The sequence below is a fragment of the Cyprinus carpio genome, chromosome A25, assembly GCF_018340385.1.
Source record: "Cyprinus carpio isolate SPL01 chromosome A25, ASM1834038v1, whole genome shotgun sequence".
Classification (NCBI taxonomy): domain Eukaryota; kingdom Metazoa; phylum Chordata; class Actinopteri; order Cypriniformes; family Cyprinidae; genus Cyprinus; species Cyprinus carpio.
Window position 1 is genome coordinate 9,762,149 of NC_056596.1, and position 20,133 is coordinate 9,782,281.

General features: G+C 35.5%; 2 protein-coding genes, 1 long non-coding RNA gene and 1 pseudogene across 5 annotated transcripts in view; 3 read left to right on the plus strand and 1 right to left on the minus strand.

Annotated features, from left to right (window-relative positions):
* The window catches only part of LOC109060816 (microtubule-associated protein 1A-like), a 131,909-nt gene that overhangs the window by 54,845 nt on the left and 56,931 nt on the right, over positions 1–20,133 (minus strand).
* Positions 2,350–3,170, plus strand: LOC122135593. Its single transcript, XR_006153609.1, has 3 exons — positions 2,350–2,426; positions 2,501–2,672; positions 3,115–3,170. It is a non-coding gene; the product is annotated as an uncharacterized LOC122135593 (long non-coding RNA).
* On the plus strand, positions 3,224–11,306 carry LOC122135586 (endophilin-A3-like). Of its 3 annotated transcripts, none has more exons than XM_042715394.1 (14): positions 3,224–3,248; positions 3,589–3,681; positions 4,075–4,136; positions 4,656–4,782; positions 8,097–8,165; positions 8,283–8,355; positions 8,566–8,709; positions 8,804–8,937; positions 9,160–9,318; positions 9,445–9,548; positions 9,635–9,738; positions 9,835–9,867; positions 9,960–10,048; positions 10,691–11,306. In XM_042715394.1, exons 4-14 carry the CDS (start codon positions 4,720–4,722, stop codon positions 10,796–10,798), a joined length of 1,080 nt encoding a protein of 359 aa, XP_042571328.1. In that variant the 5' UTR covers positions 3,224–3,248; positions 3,589–3,681; positions 4,075–4,136; positions 4,656–4,719; the 3' UTR covers positions 10,799–11,306. The 3 variants fall into 3 exon arrangements, with proteins under 3 accessions (XP_042571328.1, XP_042571326.1, XP_042571327.1); XM_042715392.1 differs by having other exon boundaries at positions 3,228–3,248; positions 9,974–10,048; XM_042715393.1 differs by lacking the exons at positions 3,224–3,248; positions 3,589–3,681; positions 4,075–4,136; positions 4,656–4,782 and adding an exon at positions 6,164–6,372 and having other exon boundaries at positions 9,974–10,048.
* Positions 11,369–18,632, plus strand: LOC109060814 (annotated as a pseudogene).

The following is a 20,133-nucleotide window of genomic DNA, read 5'->3' on the forward strand; positions in this document are numbered from 1 at the left end:
CTTTGATGGCCTGAGGGTGAGTATTTTCAGCAGTTTTTCCTTTTTGGGTGAACTATTGCTTTAATATGGGCTAATATTCAATAGTGCAGGATGTTATATCTGTCTGTATTTCGGCAGGCCCTGTGGAGCTCAGGAATCATCCGAAGAGACCCACGGATTAAAGACCGCTACAGCCTGATGTGGAAATTTGCAGGAAGCAGATGGAACTGTTGACAGGAGCACTTTTCACAGGCCAGACTAAATCTTGACACCAATAGTCAAATTTAAAGCATCTTAAACATAAATACTAAACACCCCTAATCTTTAATGCTGCTAATATGCTTCATTTGTGAACGTCTTGCAGGTGCATGACTGGCTTTGTGTCTTTCATCCTGAAGGCATTGCAGGGAAGATTTGTCATTCCAGATTTCTCTACTTTCACAGAGGAAAACACACAAAAGCTGTTTATTAAATGCAAACAACTCTCCTCTGTGAAGGTGCGTCAAATCTGTTTCCGCTGATGTTGTTGTTCTTCTTTTTATATAACAGTCTATTGAAAAAGACGTGAGAAGAATTATTGTAGCACAGGTTATTTTCTAATTGATTATTTCTTGAAAAATATCACAACGTGACTCATATCCTGTGCATTTCTGAGAAAGAGGAGAAAGAAGACGTAAGTGAGGGTGGCACGCAATGGGGCATTTCAGTTTGTACCGTGGATGGACAAGAGGTGCCACACAACAGTCCAAATTAATTACTGATTTGATAAGAGGTGTTCAGCAGGGGGTCTCGGCATCCCTTAGGGGGTCCACAGTGGCACTGTGGGGTGTCTGCCAATTATTGTTTAATCTCAAACAAATTTTTGTGAAAACAAGACAATATATGTTAAAAAAAATAGAATAATAAAAATAGAATAAGTAGAACAAAGAGATAATTCACCTTTGCCATCACATTAATAAATTACATTTTAAAATATATTAAATAGTTTTTTATTTATTTAATAATATTTCACAATATTTCTGTTTTTACTTTATTTTTTTAATCAGATAACTGTGAGTAAAACTTTGTGAGTATAAGAGACTTCCTTTAAAAAATCTTACAACCCCAAACGTTTGGGATATGTGAAATATACAGTATATAATCATTATAAAATATACTTTGTATTTTGAAAACACGTTTTTCATATTTTATAATCATTTGTTGAATTTATCTTAACCAAAGCTACAATAAAGAAGTGAAAGTTCAGCTGTAATTCATTATATTATATTATGTTGTATATAAAAAGGAACTACAGTTGCAACTGTACTTCTTTTTTTTACTACTCAAATTGAATATTATTACCAAATTATGAATTCAGTTAGCCCGTTGACGTTTAAATGAGATGCTGTTGTTTTTCGGACTCAAGACTTTCCTTAGGAGACTGGGCTGAACCTTGCATTCTGGGAGAGATTTCCTGGCCTCTCATATACGGTCTCGCAGTGGACCAGCAAGGATCTGACCTATGTGCACAGATTTGTAGGGATGGAGGAATATTCCAGATACGAGTCTACATTTACCCTCACCAAGCTAGGTATGTTCAGTCAGTTCATTACACATATTCCATTTTTTTGATTTATTTTCAGTTCTGAACTCAAGTTGATGTTCGGGTTCAATACTTTTGGCTTCCAAAGAGTACTTAAATACAGCAAACTTGTTTGCAGGTGTACCTCATAGCCCACTGGTTGAGACAGGAGCCATTATCTGCACCTCTTTGTTACAGGTAACAGTGTTGCTTGTTTAAAAATGAACAAAAACATACTTTTCTTTGACCGTTTTTGTCATAAAACAGCTGCCAACCAGACCAGTCACTCATGAATAAGAAAAGTATGAGTCTGTAAGCTTAAATTTTACATTAGCCAGCTACATTTGATGAAAAATAAAGCATAAAAGCAATCTTAAAGCAATCCACTTTCACACAGGTTTTGAATATCATCAGAAGACTGTGCAACAAAGAGCATGCAAACCTAAACTGCACCAGGTATTGTGATTTTTAAGATAAAACTATCATCATCACACACCTTCAGGTTTTGAATATCATCATAGGAAAAAGACCAAAAAAGTAAAAAAAAAACTAAGCCACAAAAGAAAATCCGCACAGCTATGTGATTTTTATGAGAAATAGATTTTTTTTCTGTTATTCAGTGTTTATTTGTTAGTGTTAATTGTAACCGTCATCACTGCTGTTGCAGTTATCAAAAACCTGCGAAAAAGACATCATCCATCTCCACGCTCTCCTCATTTTACTTACAAGAGAAGAAAGAAAAAAGTAAGTCCAGGATAATTCCCTGAAAGTTTTGTTTTTTTTTTACATAGGTTATTTTATTTTAATCTGTTTTTTTTTTCTTAACCATTCCAGTGCTTTCCAGAAGGTGTGGGGATCAATTCTACACCTGGATTTACTGTTAGAGGTATTCAGTTTTATGTATTATATTCTTGATAAGAAAGAATGCATGGTTGAATTTTCATTTTGCATCCATCTCAGTGTTTATCGACAGAAGTCACCTGCGAGTCTGGCACTGGCTGCAACCCTAGGTAATGGAGGACTGTGCCCCCTGTCAGGTGACCAAGTGATGTCACCCCACGCCATCCGCAGCATGCTTTCCATGATGCAGGTGGCTGGAATGAATGATTATTCCAGAATGGTTCATTTCAAGGTGAGTTTGTGACTAAGCTGGTTAATGATGAGTCACATTTGTGTGATATATTGCAGATTTAACATCAGTTGTGTTTAATTTCCTCAATCTCTAATTTAAATTCACTCTCACATTTCTAACAGGATTTTTCACTCAGTTAGGGTTAAAAATGGACTCTACCCTGCAATGTTAATTAGCAGTAATGGTAACAATCTTCAGTAATGAATAACAGTGGATGTGTCCATGAATTAAACAATGTCTAATAAAGAATTGTATATTCCCCTACTGCCCTCTAATGGACACAGTCCAGAATGCTTTATATTGTCTCTTTAATTCCTGGATAATAATGCAGATGTAACCATTTTAAATGTGCGTATTTCACAATGGTAAACTGCTGAGGATTGAAAGCATAATAATTTATGCTGGATAATGTAATTGTTTTTAATTTCATTCTGCAATGCAGACATCTGTGCCTGGCAAGTCCAGTCAGTCTGGTGTCGTGCTGATCGTGGTTCCTGGACGTTCTGGGACTCATGTGCTGGGTCTCCTGGACTGGACTGCAGTAGAAATTCATGGAGGGGTGTCCATTTCTGTGAGGTGAGGAAATGATCAATAAACTCCAGTACGAAATCAAAATTGGAATTTTGTGGCTTTTAGTCCATGTTCCTTAACATTTATGTTTATGTAAATGCTATTGCACTCCTTAACTCAGATAAAAAATAACTTTTAGAAGACATACGCATTTAAAATTTGCATTGTTGGACCAAAAAGTTTGATGACTCATCCTGTATTATAAATTTATGTCCAATCATATGCTCTCTAGTATAAGAATGCCCATCCCCCAGGTACCACCTGCCTCTGGCTAGCAATCTGACAAACCTAAAACCTATTATCTGGTTTAAAAAAAGGTTCCTAATAATCGTCTGTTTTATCAAAGGAGTTGGTTTCAACCTTCCAGCTGCACAGTTTTGACATAAGGACTCCTTTCAGACAAGTGCTGTGTTAAAGACAGTGGAAAGTGGAGGCAGAGGTCTGGTTAATCTATATAATAATATATATATATATTATAATATATATATATATATATATATATAGAGAAAGAAAAGAATCACCCTGTTTACAATAATCACATTTTGTTGCTTTTGCTGCCTGAATTGAAGACGGACACAGTTTTTGGTTTATCCAGATGTATTTACTCAGTGCAGCTTATAACATCCAAGTGAAAGATATAACACCAACATGTCAGAAAAAATAAAAACCAGAATCACTGAGTTGGAAAAAGGATCTAAATGTGATTATTTTAAAGGGGGGTGACTCTTTTCTATACACACTTTATATATATTAAATACATATAAATTAATTGTAAAATTCTGGATGCTGTCAGGATATGGAGGTAAATAAATATTTATTTCTTGAATTACAGGGATACCAAATTATGAATATACTTTTGGCTGCTTACAGAGGGGACATAGTATCTCTGCGCAGGTAGGATGTCTATATTATCATATTGACCTCAGACACAAGTATATATAAATGTTTATTATATTATATTATACACAAATATTATTATATAAATATTTTATTTTAAAATACTTACAAATCTTATACATTTCAATAATTTAATCTATATATATATATATATATAGAGAGAGAGAGAGAGAGAGAGAGAGAGAGAGAGAGAGTCTTTAATTTGTTTTAAATATATTGAAATATATTCAAATTGTAAAATATTAAGATATTATGGTAATATTTCTTGCTCTGCCTTTGTCATTTAAATTCAAATGTACAAATAATGATAATAAAAAAAAACATTACAGAAATTACAATTATTGATAATTTTTTTTATACAAAATATAATTGATTTTGATTGCCAAATGTCACCATAGCATTTGAATTAAGTTTGTTTTCCATCTTTCTATAAATGACCTCTTAACCCTTCTTGTGAATTATACTGAAAACAGTGAAAACAGAGGTAATTCCTTTTTTATTGGTACCTTCTGTCAGGAGCAGATGTGAATGCTGTGGATTATGACGGACGGTCAGCGCTGCACGTCGCAGCCTCTGAGGGATGTCTGGATGTCATCAAGTTCCTGGTGGAGAACGCAGGTGCAGAGTGCACACTCAAGGACAGGTAGCTTTGTCAAAGTCATGTATCAAATGACGTACTACACATGTGGCATTATAAACCAGCCTACAGGACCATATTAATGTTGATAGGTGGGGAAACATGGCCTTACAGGAGGCCATGAGATGCAATCAAGACCCTGCCATCCAGTTTCTGAAGAAATACACAGATTATGAAGAGAGTTTATGATTCAATACTAATAACTCATTGGCTGCATTAATTTAAATTTGATATTGACATTTGACATATTTGACATTCAACATACACATAGATACAGATTATATTTAGAATGAAGAGGAGGTTATAAAGAGCAGCAAAGAATTGGATGGAAAACATTAGTTGAATTCTGCTGGCAACAGTCCCAGACTTCCACTCACTGCTTATTGACAATTACTGAAAGAGACTGAAACCTTGTTTTCTCAATAAATGCTTCAACAGCATGTGTTTACTGATTCAACATTCAAACAGTATGAATGAATCTGCACACATCCAATGTCATCTTATTTTTGCTGTAGTAGTTGGGTAAACAACTGAATGCAATTGAACTGTGTTTTCAGGACAAGGGTATTATCATAAAGAGTGGGGCAAATTGTCACACGTTTTATCAGTGTTGAAAACAGTTGTGCTGCTGTGTTTTTCAGGATTCTTTGATGAATAGAAAGCTTAAAGGAACAGAATTTATTTGAAATAGAAATCTTTTGTAACATTGTAAACATCTTTACTGTCACTTTTAAACAATTTAATGCGTCCTTGCTGATGGCTGCTGAAAAATTCGCTTTGAAAACATTTAAAAATATATTTAAATAGATTTATTTCAAAATATAAATTTCACAGTATTACTGTTTCAGCTGTATTTTTTTTTTTATTAAATAAATGCAAAATTGATGAGCATAAGAGACTTATTTTTACAAATCTTTATGACATTTGACTGGTAGTGTATGACATAAATTTATTCAAATTTTAATAATTGCAATATTTTTGGACGAAAATTGTTTTTGTAAATTATCATTTACATTTATACTTTTTCATAGCTTACATTTAGCTGAAAATGCCATTATGTGCTGTTTAATGCCATGTTCAGCTGTGACAACTTACCCCATACTTTGTGACAACATGCTTGGTCAATTTGTATTCAATAAACTGTATCTATAATGTAGAGAGGCTGATAAAGATACATATGTGCCTATACAGAAACTGACTTTCAAAAAACATCCTGAGAAAAAAAATCACTGGAGTAAAAAGTGTGCCGACCAGCCCTGGTATTTCCACAGGCTGGTTATTTATGGAAACTTTAAGAATATAATTCTTTATGTAGGCTAAGGCCTTAAATTCTTGCAGTAGACACAAGTCTGTACCCGATGAGTGACCTCTAGGACCGTCATAGCTGAAGGATCCCAGCACAGCTCCACCAATCAAATCTGGCCAATGTCCCAAGGTGCAAAATATTGCGACGGACGGAAGAGGGTGGAGAGCAATGTGCACTCACGGGCAGAGATAACCATCCCGGCACGTTTGTTCATGTGAAACATTTGAGGACGAACGCGGATTAGAATGTCAGTGGCCGGATTGAAGAAACAATTTCACAAAGCAAGTCAGGTAATGCGAAGCTTTTGTGCGACGATGCAAACAAGATTCATTTCAATGAGCGAGTCATTTCTTTAGAACGATAGCCTACTAATTCTATTTGCATGTAACTGCGCTTTAAATCGCGCTTTTAAAGAGTTGTAATACTTTTGTGACACCGCGTTTGTTTACTGGGTGGATGTTGTAATGGCAATGTGGGGATTCGTGATGAACTGTTCTTTTGAATCGGATCTTTCCAATGAATCAGTTGAACCAAACCAGAACGAGTCGGACTGAATCGGTCCGGGTGGTTCTCTAGTGAACAACTCCTCGATTCATTGAACCGAGAACCATATCGAGAAGAGAATTATAACATAAAAATGTACAAAATATGTTTGTTTACTACCTGACACATACAAAACAGCTGGTGGTTTTAAAGAGGTGCATTTTTTTATTAAAACGTGCAAAACATTTTTCAGAGATGTAAATGAAGTTTAGTAGTGTGTAAAGTAAATATATTTACGTTTTCAATTAACTGAACTGAACTGGGACATATTTTAAATTGCAACACCCTTAAAATTATATCGTTAAAATGCTAGCGATGTGTACCCTGACTAATGATCTATAATATAGGCCTAATTATTATATCAGTGACCGTGACATGAACCACGCGATGACGCAATTACCTCACAAATCTGTTTCTTTGAAACGTGTTCAAAAGAATTGATTCGCGGACATTAATCGGGCTTTTCCTCACATCATTGCAATCTTTCTCTTTTCGCCAGATCTAGAGCAACTGCAGCCAGCCTTGTGTGACCTGATATGATGGCCCAATTAATGATGAATTGCCAAGCTAAAACATTGTTGGATTATGTGTAAATGTTTCGTTCCTGTTTAAAAAGAGAAAGGATTAAGTGCTGTAGTTCCACACGAGAACTGTGTTTCTCAGGCTACAAAATAATGTCCTTATCACCTTGTGTTTCTGAATAAGTATTGAGTTACTGCAGAGGTTTCAAGGCTGAATGTGCTGAATTTATGAAAACTAGTGAGACAAATGCACATGGGTGTTGTCTGTTTCTTGGATCCAAAGTTCACTTATTATCTGCTATTTTTTTTTTTTTTTTTTTTTGTTCAAGTTTATTGTGGATAATAAAGTCTCCTGGAATTTATTAAAAAGACTGATCATTGACTCCTGGAGGTTTTGTTTACAGTATTAGAGAACGTTTCTAGGTCTCCAAGCCACACAAAGTATGTTGATTAAAAAGTTTGCAAGGTCACATTCTTTCGATTCATTCATGGCGGTCTGAATCCTCTTAGTGTTTTGGACGCATTGGCCAAACGACTGACCTTCATAAACAGTTTGGCTTATGAACCACAGGAAACAGATGCTCAGTCATCACAATGTGTTAAAAATAGCGAGGCTTGTGGATTTCCGGCTTTTGTTTGGAAATGTAAGCAGTCGATTGTGCTGCAATTGGATCAGCTACTTATTATCATATCATTGTTTAAAGATTTAAATTAAACTATTAAGGTAACAATGACCACTTTCTGTATTTCCCTTAATTTTTTATATGTTATAGAGAATATAAATTTGTCAGAATAGTCAAATGTTCATCTGATACTTTTCACAACTGTGTACTGAATCAGATCAGCTTTCTTAACTTATTGCATAAAGTTTTTTTTGTCAAGCCCACTCAACAATAAGTGATATATTATTCACCCACCCCCCCCCCCCCCCTTTTTGATTATACTTACAGTTGCTAAAGGAAAAGATCAATGGAGTTGAAGGAACAAAACTGGATGAAGAATTCCTCAACATGGAAAGGGTATATAAATATCAATCTCGCGGCAAAATAAAGAAAAAAAAAGATTAGAAAATTCAAGATTTCAGTGCATCAAATGTGTTTTTTTGTTTTTATATTTTATTGATTGTTTTATTGTAGAAAACTGATATTACCCACAAACTGATTCTCGACCTTGTTCCAAAAACTATAGGATATCTTCAGCCAAACCCAGGTTTTTTTATTCATTTAATACAATTTATTTATTATAAAAGAACATTATATAATCTATATTATAATATTATGTATGATATATTATAATGTTTATTATAACATTTAATTAAATACAGTTGTTTTTTTTTAAGGTCATTCATTCATGTGATTTTGCTGTTGTTGTTATTGTTGTACTTCATTGATTCTCTTTGGCATTTTTTTGTTCTTCAAGCATACAGAGCAAAACTCAGCGTGCTCAATACAGTGTCCAAAATTCGTGGGCAGGTGAAGGCTGTGGGCTATCCTCAGACGGAGGGCATTCTTGGAGATTGCATGTTGTGCTATGGCAATGAGCTTGGAGCTGAGTCTGGTTTTGGTATGGTTGAGACAAATGAAACACAATGAGTATTTTTATTTTTACTGCTTTTAAAATGTCAAAATTCAAGTTCTGAGTTTTGCTACAATTGTAGGTTTTGCTCTGCTTGAAATGGGAGAGGCTTTGAAACAAGTAGCCCAGGCAAAAGACTGCATGGATGTCCGAGTGAAACGAACCTTCATTGATCCTCTGCAGTCCCTGCAGCACAAAGAGCTGAAGGAAATTGCGGTCAGTCTGTACGTTGTAAATGGGCGTGATATCATTTTGATGATAAAATCAGATTTACTAATGTTCAGATTACCTGTCATTTTGTAGATGCATTGTAAGATGCATGTAATGTTTTGATTTGTATGATTTAAAATTTATTCTGAGCATTTAAAGTGAAAATAGAATGCATTTTGTTGTGAATGAAGACATAAACATAGCTTTTCTTCTTTTTCTGGTTATCAGTATCATCTGAGAAAACTTGAAGGTCGGCGTCTAGATTTTGATTACAAAAAAAGGCGTAAAGGAAAGATTGCAGACTCTGAAATTAAGAAAGCATTTGAAAAGTTTGAAGAATCCAAAGAATTGGCTAAGAGAAGCATGTTTAATCTCCTGGAGAGAGATGTAAGTTAGTGTGTGTATGTATGTGTGCGTTATATATATATATACAATTGCATTATTTGTTTTTGCTTATTTGTTTACTTTTTTTCCAGACATAAATTGTTTGACTGTTTGACATTTTTGTTTTAGGTACAACGGATGCAACACCTCTCAGGTCTTTTAGAAGCAGTGATGGACTACCACCGCCAGTCATCCCAGATTCTAGAACATCTCAGGAGTAGTTTGCAGAGCAGGTTAGAAACATGATTTCAGCTGTACCTATTTCCTATACTTTCCTTGGTTTCATTAAATGTGCCTGCTTATTTTTCACTGTGTATAGGATAGCAGACGCAAGCAATCAACCCAAAAGGGAATTTGCATCTAAATCAGTTGCGAGCACAGTTTGCTACACGGATACTTATGGATTTTCCACATGCTCATCCGGGTCAGTCATCAGGTGTGATATTAAGCTCATTTCAAACTGTTCACAAAGAGTTTCTGAATGCTCTGCTAGCTGAAATGCTGTATTATGTACCACAGATACTGAGATTACTGAAGCTTTGAGTGAAAAATGTAAGTCATTTTAAATGTGATACACAAACTCTCAGCTATTGTATTAGGTAGCTGGAAGTACCCCAGCTTGCTTTGCTTCTAATGTCTTTCAGTCTTTCTTTACCAGATGCAACGGTTGTGGTTCACCCTCCTGACAAAGTCACCATCAAAGCTCAAACAACAGACAAACCAACCAGCAACAGTGAGTTTTTTTTTTTTTTGCTTTAAATTATTCAAAAGTGACAGTAAAGATTTCTGTCTGAATGAAGCACTGTTCTTTTGATCTTACTATTCATCAAAGAATCCTGAAAAAATTTAATGGTTTTAACAAAAATATTAAGCAGTTAATTAGAATATCAAACCGTTTTCAACATTGATGACAATTAAAAAAAAAAATTCTTGAGCAGCAAATCAGCATATTAGAATGATTTCTGAATTACAGTGTGATACTAAAGACTGAAGTAATGACTGCTGAACATACGGCTTTGCCATCACATGAATAAACAATCCAAAAACAATCTGAAAACCAAATGTTAAACACTCAAAAGTGAACATACATTTGTCACAAATTTGAGTATGTGATTAGTGAGCTAGAAATGGTCACACAATCTTTTTTTCCCAGTTAATTTTAAATCATAATGCACTTTTTACATTTTTAAATATTGATATTTCAATGTAATCTTAGACTTTAATTTTCTGTAGTTCATAAAATAATAATATAATTTAATATAATAGTAACAAGGAATGCTTTCATATTTTTTTGATTTTTTAGTTTTGCTGTAAAGACACCTTAACCTTGGGAAAGAATCTGCATAAATAATGTATTTTTCTTCTTGTGTGCTAGATGATAGCGGCCCCCTCTTGGATCAGCCCTGCTGTCAGGCACTTTACAGTTTCCAGCCTGAGAACCAGGGAGAGCTGGGCTTTAAGGAGGGTGACATCATCATTCTGACCAGCCAGATCGATGAGAACTGGTGTGAGGGAATGGTTAGAGGGGAGGCTGGCTTATTTCCCATGAACTACGTCAAAGTCCTTGTACCTCTGCCACACTGACAGCGGGAAGGCACTGCAGCTGGACAACATGAACTGTGCCAGTTTTTGGAGATTAAAAAACTTGGATTATTTGATAAAGGTTAATATGTGAAGCACTTCTGAGCCCATGCTTTATATTTATCTGTATTATCAATATGCAAAGTAATGTACCCTGCCTTGTATTCTTTATCTGATTATTTTTTATGAATCTTAAAATGTTAAATAAATATGCTGCTATATAAAAAACGTAAGTATCCTATATGTAAGTGCACTATGAATGTTTGATCATTTTAATACAATATGGTCATAGACTGATTAGTTTATATTTTTCTCATTTTAATAGCACTAAGAAACATTAAATTACTTCTCAGGAGTGATTTTATTTTTTCTTTGTCTTTCCTTAAAAATAAATCAAATTGTACAGTGCATTAAATATTCTAGTACGTGTTCTGTTGGTCTTATTGAAAAAAAATAACTTATGTTTATTTTTTTATTTAACAGCACTACAAACATTTGAATGCATATTCCTTCACAGACGTGTTAAACTTTGACACATGAACGAAACGACTTGCCTTCCTCACACAGGCGTTGCTGCAATTCCGAACGTTTCCTGTTTTTGAACCCAGCGGCGCGCCGTAGTGGCGGTACCTTACTGGAGCCACGGATGTTCAAACTTTATTGATATGCCAAAGTTTTATTTTCAAATAATAAAAGGACTCATCCGTTCAACTACCGTGGATGTATTGTGACGTTTTTTTTACGAGCATATCCCTAATTTTTCCCGCAACTTTTATAGTCTAAACCAAGTGTAAGTAGCTAGCTGTCGCTAATCAGCTGATGAATGCAGAAACTATTAGCACAACATCACGAAACAACAACAGAAAAGTGCGAATTGGAGAGTAAAAGTCTTTTAAACGAACGTTACGGATTCATCCTAATGTTTTATTTTTATCAGAATTAGCTGTTACAGTCGCTTTTATGTAACTGAATTTGATTATGTTCTAACTAAAGTTAAAGAAGATTGCATGAACTAACGTAGCTGCATTGCCCTTTCGGCTAACTTGCAAGTAACTTAGTCATAAAGGCATAATTCAGACTCTAAATAACAATTCAGACTACCAGTAACAACATGTAAAAATAAATTGGTGGCTATACAGAACGTTTAATTATTTGCTAATCTGAAAAGGGACAACAATGACATAATAATGCTTTAAAGTGCAATACTACACGATTGTTTGTAACTATTATCCCTGTACAAGCATTCGGGATTCTTGTCAACAGTGCACGCGGTAGGTCGCGCGCCTGACAGCTGTCCATCTTTTGTCTCCTGGCAGCCGTTGCTATGGAGGACGTCACGCGGTTGGTGTCGTCAGGTGACTGTCTGAAGATCTGGGACTCGACTTCCATGACGGTGCTGGAGCAGTTCAACCCTCACAGTGCCACGCATCCAGTGGCTCAAGTGTGCTGGAGCAGCAGCAGTATCCTCTATCACTGTCACTCTAAAATCATTCCCACAAGCATTCTGAGCATCATTCACCCACAGCAATGCCAGTCGACATTGATCATGTGTGTTTGGAGCGTATATTTATGAAGAGATATTTCCAAGGACAACCATGTTTACCAAAGCAAAGTGTGAAATTTCTCTGACTCTGGAGAAAAGTGTAGAAAAATTGTGTAAAAATGTTATTATTATTGTAAATTATATTAAAATAATAAAATTGTATTAACATAATTATATTTAAATAAAATAAAGTAAATGGATAAAATATTTGATTGAAATAAATAAAATAAATACACACACGCACACACACATATATATATATATATATATTAAAAACTAGATTCAGATTAATAATGATACATAAAACAGTACAGTATTATAGTTAATCAAAAAGAAAAAATATTTTCACTTAATAGAAACTAAATATTTTCAGAATAATATTTTAAATTGGCATAGTATACCAATTTAAATGATTCTAAATTGTGTCTTTATACATGAAAATATATAGCTGCCTTTTAAATTTTGAAATGGGGTCCCTTGCATGATGATGATTATATTTAGGGGTCCGTGGCATCTAAGAGATGGAAAGTCCCTGAGTTTGGACAAACATGGTGCATATTTATTTTTTCGTGGATGGGAAGGTGTTTGCCTTGACAGTGTTCAGACCAGTACTTGGTCAGTGCCAGCAGTATAGGGGACAAGCTGGTGGTGTCCAGTCTCAAGTCATCTCCAGTTCCAGTGATGGAGCTGGGTGAAGGGGTGAGCTGAGGACCTTGATATCTTCTATATATATATCTAAACATATCTTGGTCATGTATGTTTCATAATGGCCTTCTGTTTGTAGAAAAAACAAACCCGTGTTAGTCTGAACTCCACGTCACAGTTCCTGGTCAGCGGAGGACTGGATAACACGGTTAACATCTGGGACCTAAAGACAAAAAGGTTGCACCGAAGCCTTAAGGTATCACATGGTCACAAACATATTTCAAGCATGTTTGAAAATTTCAAAGGACATTCAGTGGGAAGTTTGTTGGAAGTATGATCCTCCATGAAGCTCTAATACAACCACAAAAATGCCCCAAAACAGTTTTCGGTGGAATCAGCCACATCCTAATCCATCCTGATCCATGTCTCTTTCTGTGTAGGACCACAAGGAGGAAGTGACATGTGTATCTTTTAATGGAGGCGATAGCTACATAGCATCAGGCTCCACTAGTGGAGAAATCATCCTCCACAGTATCACAACCAACCTGTCCAGCAAAACCCTTCGGCCATGGGCCAAATGTGGTGAGTTTGACATTTTTTAGTCTTACAAAAATATAGTGAGTGAACCAAAGTAAACTAAATATTTTAATTGTCCTCAGTTTCAGTTTTGTATAAATTAGAAATATCACTACTGTAATATTTCACTGTAAATTAAAGAAATTGAGGAAGATTTTACTTTATTTTACAATTTCTTTTGTTTCAAATGTTCAACCATCTAGATTTTATTCTGGTCAGGTGATTTCATTTCGATTAATCAGGTAGCCCTAGGTATAAAATACAAACTTGATCTCTTGTCAGCCCATCCATGATCTGAGGTGTTACTCGCTGGTGAAGAGGTCTCTGCTGGGCACGGTGTCTGACAGTGGCTCTGTGGCACTCTGGGATGCTAACACTCAAAAGGAGCTGCACTTGTTCGAGGGGGCGCACAAAGCCCCATGTTCAGGGTTGGCCTTCTCTCCGGCCAATGATTTGCTCTTCATCACTGTGGGGCTTGATAAGAAGATTGTCTGCTATGACACCTCCAGCAAAATGTAAGAGAAAAAAACATCACATTTAATAAGCATTTTTGGACACTGGAGTTTGGTTTTGACTTGTTTATCAATTTAATGTGTGCTTATCTCCGCAGGGGTGTTTCGTAACAAGCAGGTGGAGTCTCCACTCACAGCCATTGATTTTACTCCAGATGGAGCTGGACTGGTTGTGGGCTCAACCAGGGCAGAATTTACCTGTACGATTTGAGAAACCTCAGTGCGCCGGTCAAAATCACCATGCTCACAAGACGTCCGTGACCTGCATTCGCTTCCAGAACTCCACCTCCAAGTTAAAGGTACAGCTCTCTGTGTTATTTGTTCAGAACCACTCTCGGTTTCATATGAGGTAGTGTTTTTTTTTCTTTGTTAAACTGACTCATTTCCTTATCATTCAAAAGGTGGGGATAAAAAATATCATGCAAACATTTGTTTATTTATTTGTTTGTTTTAATTTTTTGGTAACTTCTGATATAGCTTAAAAATTCTGATTGAGAATATATTTTAATTGATTGATTGTTATGTATCATGCAGTTTTGTGTGAAATTAATTTTATTTAATTATTTGAATTAATTTAATGTAGTATTTTTATTGATGTAATATGTAATATTTTTTATATTTAGCTAATTCTCATTTTTATTAATTTAATATTTTTATTTAACTTAAATTTTGCTATATCTGATATAGTTATGCAGTAACATGCATTTTATGAAATAACTGAAATAATTTACTTAAATTTGAATGTATTATGATTTTCTTATTTTTATTTATTCAAATTTTGTAACATCTAATGATTTAAAAGAATGTTGCCCCTACATTCAACTATTCAAGATTATTGAAACTGATTCTGATTATAGTTGATATGAAAACCCAGCCCTGTTTCCACAGTCCACTAAAACATCCAGCAAGACTTCTCAATCAAATAAGAGGATCTCAGCAAAACTGGGCGGCCAGCAGACGGGACCCTCCACTCCAACATCTACAGTCCCACCCGGTGTGCCTGGCTCTGAATTTCCTGGTGACGGACAAGCCCAAGTCACAGGTCAACATTCCTTTTAATGTCTATAGAATGTTTTATTCCTTATTCAGTCATTTTGGTTAGCTCGGTTAGCATTTTAAAGCCCTGTTTATAGCTTTTGTAATGGTTTTATAGGTACTGAATGTCTTGTCTTTGTAGGTACTGCTGGTGAGGTGTTCTCCAGAGAGGCGGAGGGTCAGCACAGCCAAGGTCAGCTACCGAATGTGGAGAAATTTAGCAGCATCGGTCGGAACAGCCTAAACCTGGATATTTTCTCCCTCTTAATGATGGTAAGATCACTTCTTTTGCATTTTTATTAATGTATCGTCCTTGTTTTTTCTTCATCTTCATCTGTCTTGTCTTTTTATGGTCCCTTTCTGGGCTTGTGCATCCTCTCTACAGGTTTCAAAACACATGGTTTGGCTGATACGCCGACTTCAAGAAATGGTGAGTATTTTTTATTATGTTCAGTCATAAATGAGAGTGTTCAAGAGATTATGATTGTGGTATATTAATTACATGGCTAAATGTTTTTTTTGGCATTTCTCTCTTGTCTCTAGGAGGCAGTATAGATATGTTCTCGAGGGAAGGGGAAGGCCAGCACAGCACAGACCGGTTCAGAGTCGGCCGAAACAGCTTGGACATCTTTTCACCTGTACGAGATGGTGAGGCAACTTTTCCAACTGCTCTTTCACAGCCTTGCCCACTACATTTAATATATGTAGACTACTGTAGGCAGATTTTTCTTCTACTTGTTTGTAGATTTTTCATATTTTTAAAGTCACATAAGCTAAACAGAAATACAACAAAAACAGTAATATTATGAAATATTATTACATTTAAAAATAACTGTTTTCTGTTGTAATATATTTTAAAATGTAATTTATTGCTGTTATGCAAAGCTGAAATTTCTGCAGTTATTACTTCAGTCTTCAATATCACATGATCATTCTAATATGCTGATTTGCCGCTCAAGAAACATATCTTAATATTATCGTTGTTAAAAACAGCTGTGCTGCTTAATGTTTTTGTTGAAACCAGGATACATTTTTTTCAACATTATGCTTCTATTTTCAGCAGCATTTTAAATAGAAGTATTTTATAACATTACAAAAGCTTTGCTGTCACTTTTGATCAATTTTTAAAAGTATAAATTAAAGTATTAACAAAAATTTTATTTATTCCACACACATATATTTACTGTTTATTTGCTAATTATCTCTTTAGAGTATAAAGGGCACAGACTGAGTGATGTATCAAGTGGAAAAAAAGGGAAGTTTTGTATTAACTAATCAGCTGTAATGAGCATAATAAGAACAATGAAAAACAAGGTTTCATTGATGTTTACCAACATTAGCATTCACTGTGTTTACTAGACTTTGAATACCTACCTCATTTTCCTGGTGGCTCGTCCCAGAGGAAGACGCCTTTGGGCACTTCCAGGCAGTCGCTGCTACAGTCCCTCTGTGGTTCAGACCCCTCCACCAATCAAAGAGGAGGAGCCCAGCACTACCCCACCGCAACAGACTGATTTACAGAACGGCAACAAGGTCCAACTCATTTTGTTTATCATCCAACATTTTTTTGTATTCATAAATTCAACCTTTTTTTTTTTTTGGATTATTGACAGGTGGAGAAGAAGAACGTCCTCCAGCAGGACTGTGATGCCATAACCACGCCCCCTGCTGCTCAGAGCACACGTGTTCAGTCCGTGCAGCCGTTCAACACACCTGAGCCCAGTCAGAGGAGAGATCTGCCCTCCCAGCTCATCTATGACTCGCCAGTCAGCGGAGCTCCTTCTGCTGCTGCTGCACCAGGTGTGTTTGAATGGGCCACAGTTAGATTAAAAGTTGCTTTAGGCTGTGTTTACACTGACAAAAAAAAAGATTTTTTTGCTCACATCTGACATAGAACTGAATTTTTTGCTCAGAACTCCAAGCCACCACAATGCAAGGGTGGCATGTTTGCCCATAAAGACAGCGTTTTTTAATGCTGGCGTGCTGTATGTGCTCGCATTTTTATTGAGGTGGAAACTTTATATATTGGTAAGAAATTGCACAACATTCAGGAGCTGGTTTTCCAATAATAAAGGCCAGATATGGTCAGAAGACCATAATTAGATATGGTCAGAAGATCTGATATGTGCGTGAAGATTTGCAGTTGCAAACGCAGCATTAATGGGACACAGTGAGTGACGGATGTTTTGATCTAAATCTGGCAGCAGTCGAATCTGGAGCTGAGGGCCGTGGAGCTCCACTCACCTCCGTTCAGATGGACTTTGTCCGTAATATGATCCATGAGGCACTGGAGGACTTCAGGTGAGTTAACACAGATTTCTTAAGAGTAATCTAGAGATCACTTATTTAAATTTAAAATGACTGTTCTCTATTGTAATATATTTTCAAATGTAATATATTTCTGTGATGCAAAGCTGAATTTTCAGCATCAGTACTCCAGTCTTCAGTGTCACATGATCCTCTAGAAAAATAATTTTAATATGCTGATTTGATTCTCACACAATATTTTTACAAATTAAATACATAAATACATATGTTCATTATGTATTCATTACAGTGATTTAGTCATTGGTGACTGTTCTTGTTGTTTCCTCAGGGACACCTGTCATAGAGACATTATCAATCTACAGGTGGAGATGGTTCGGCAGTTCTATATTCAGCTGGTACATTTTTTTCTTTTACAGACCAAATCAATAATTAAGTAGCTTTAAAAATGTTACAAACTATTATTACGCCCCTTTAATCATGGCACTCATCTTTTCCAGAATGAAATCCACGGTCTGATCGAGAAGTACTCTGTGAACGACTCACTCATCGAGGAGATAGAAAGACTGAGAGAGGAAAACAAACGACTACGAGCCAATTATTAAAGACATCAGTAGACACACGTCTCCCATGAAGCAATCCGAGAATACTGTCCGGAATCAGAGAGGACCGAGAGAAGCTCACGTTTCTACTAGTGCCTTCACTCTGCAGACCACCGCTCACAGTCTGCTTCTCCATTTGTCATATTGGCACACACTTTTGTATTTGTTTCAGGTTATAAAGAGTGTTTTTGTAAGATTTTCTATGCCTTAAAATCAAATAGCAAAGAAGAGAACACACTTGGGTTTTTTTTCTCCAAGGTGTGTGTTTTGTATGTCCTAATTAGTTTACAGGAAAAAATGCATGTATTGGCACTAAGGATGTGAAATGCATGAATGTTGTAGAGTGAAGAAGCATCTCATTATGAATTTTGCAACTATGGATTGTGCTCCTCTGTAAAAGCTGTCCAGGTTATTTTTGCAAATCACATGCCAAAAATGAAAGGCCACTGGTGATGTGTAAGAGTAGGTAGATCTATATATTTTGCAACTCAAAAAGGTGTGTATTGGACATTATTTGAATGCCCTTGCTTCAATAAATAACATTTGGGAATCAGTTTCATATGCTCTTGGCAGGACATTTAGCTACAAAAAGCAAATGACTAACTCAAAACCATTATCTGTACACTGTGCTCCTAATCCGCAATTATAAGGTGTCTTCCTATGGACTGGTCTAAATAAATTATTTTCTGCATTCATGTGTAGCTGTGTTTTGTTTAGTTTTCTTTCTGTTTCACTACAAGCTGTCTGTGGTCAGAAAGTAAAAGTAATATTTTTTTATATATATAATGTGTTCATGTACAAGCAATGACATACTATTTGTAACCAGCTAGTGTATCGACTTTCTTAGTTAAACTGAGTACGCTGCCCCCTTCTGCTTTGAAATGCCATGAAAACAAAATTTACAATATTCCATTTTTTCACTAATTTTTCTTCTTGACTGTAGAAAACCCCTCTTATAATTTTTATGTAAACTTGAAATCAGAAATTAAAAGTTGTCCCAGGGGTTTTAATCATAGTTACTACAAAGTTCTGATTAAAATTACGAATGATGACGTGTTTCTGTGCATGCTTGTATTTATTGTGAAATATAAATCTTATAAATCTACAAAAATGCAAATCTTAACTATACTCAAATTTAAAAAAAAAAAAAATAAAAAATCTGTTCACACATATATATGTGTATAGTATTATATCGGTACAAGCTAAGCAAAAGATTGGTCTGATCTGCTGAGACGTTACTAGTTTTTTTTTTCTTGTAGCAAAAAAACCTTTTACAGATAATTACCTAGAAAAACAAACCAAGACTATACAGTATTCGTTGGACTTAAAATTGACAACTAGCCCTGATCTGACCAATATCGACTAACTATATTAAGTCATAGTCTTCATATATATTAAGAGAATAGACATATTTAAGTATGAAAAAAAAAATCCCCCATTCCGCACACATCTGTGACTCCAGGCTTAGAGATCCATAATCCTTTCTTCTGATTCTTCTGCATGAATTTGCTGTTTCTTGGACGGGAGTATTCGAAAGGAGCTGACTATTTCAGAGACAGACTGAGGGCTGCGTTTGCCGAATAATGTGTTTGACCCCGAGAAGATCAAAGAGCTCATCAGCCGAGCAGAATTTGTGCTGAAAGAGCTCGAGGCCCTCTGTTACCCCCGGAAGTACAGAGCCTTGAAGAACCGATATTACGAGACTGAGTGAATAAAATCACATGCTACATGGCATGCTGCCTGATATTTACATAAACAACAGCGATAGAATGACTGTAACAGCAACATATATCATTTATTCTCCTAATTACACATTTTATCTGTAATAATAAAAATGGACAAAAGGTGTATATAAAGTGATTTTATTTGTAAGTCAAAAAATTCAAGTTTAGCTATTGCTAACAGTGTCGTAACAGGTTTTGTTGCCAATAGTAGTGTGATACAGTCATGTCTGATATATCTTAGAAGGATTTTTCTAAATAAAACAGTGCTTGGCAGTGCTTTATGCTGGTTCCAACCTTGGACGATATTTTGCATGTAAAATATTTTAATAACACTC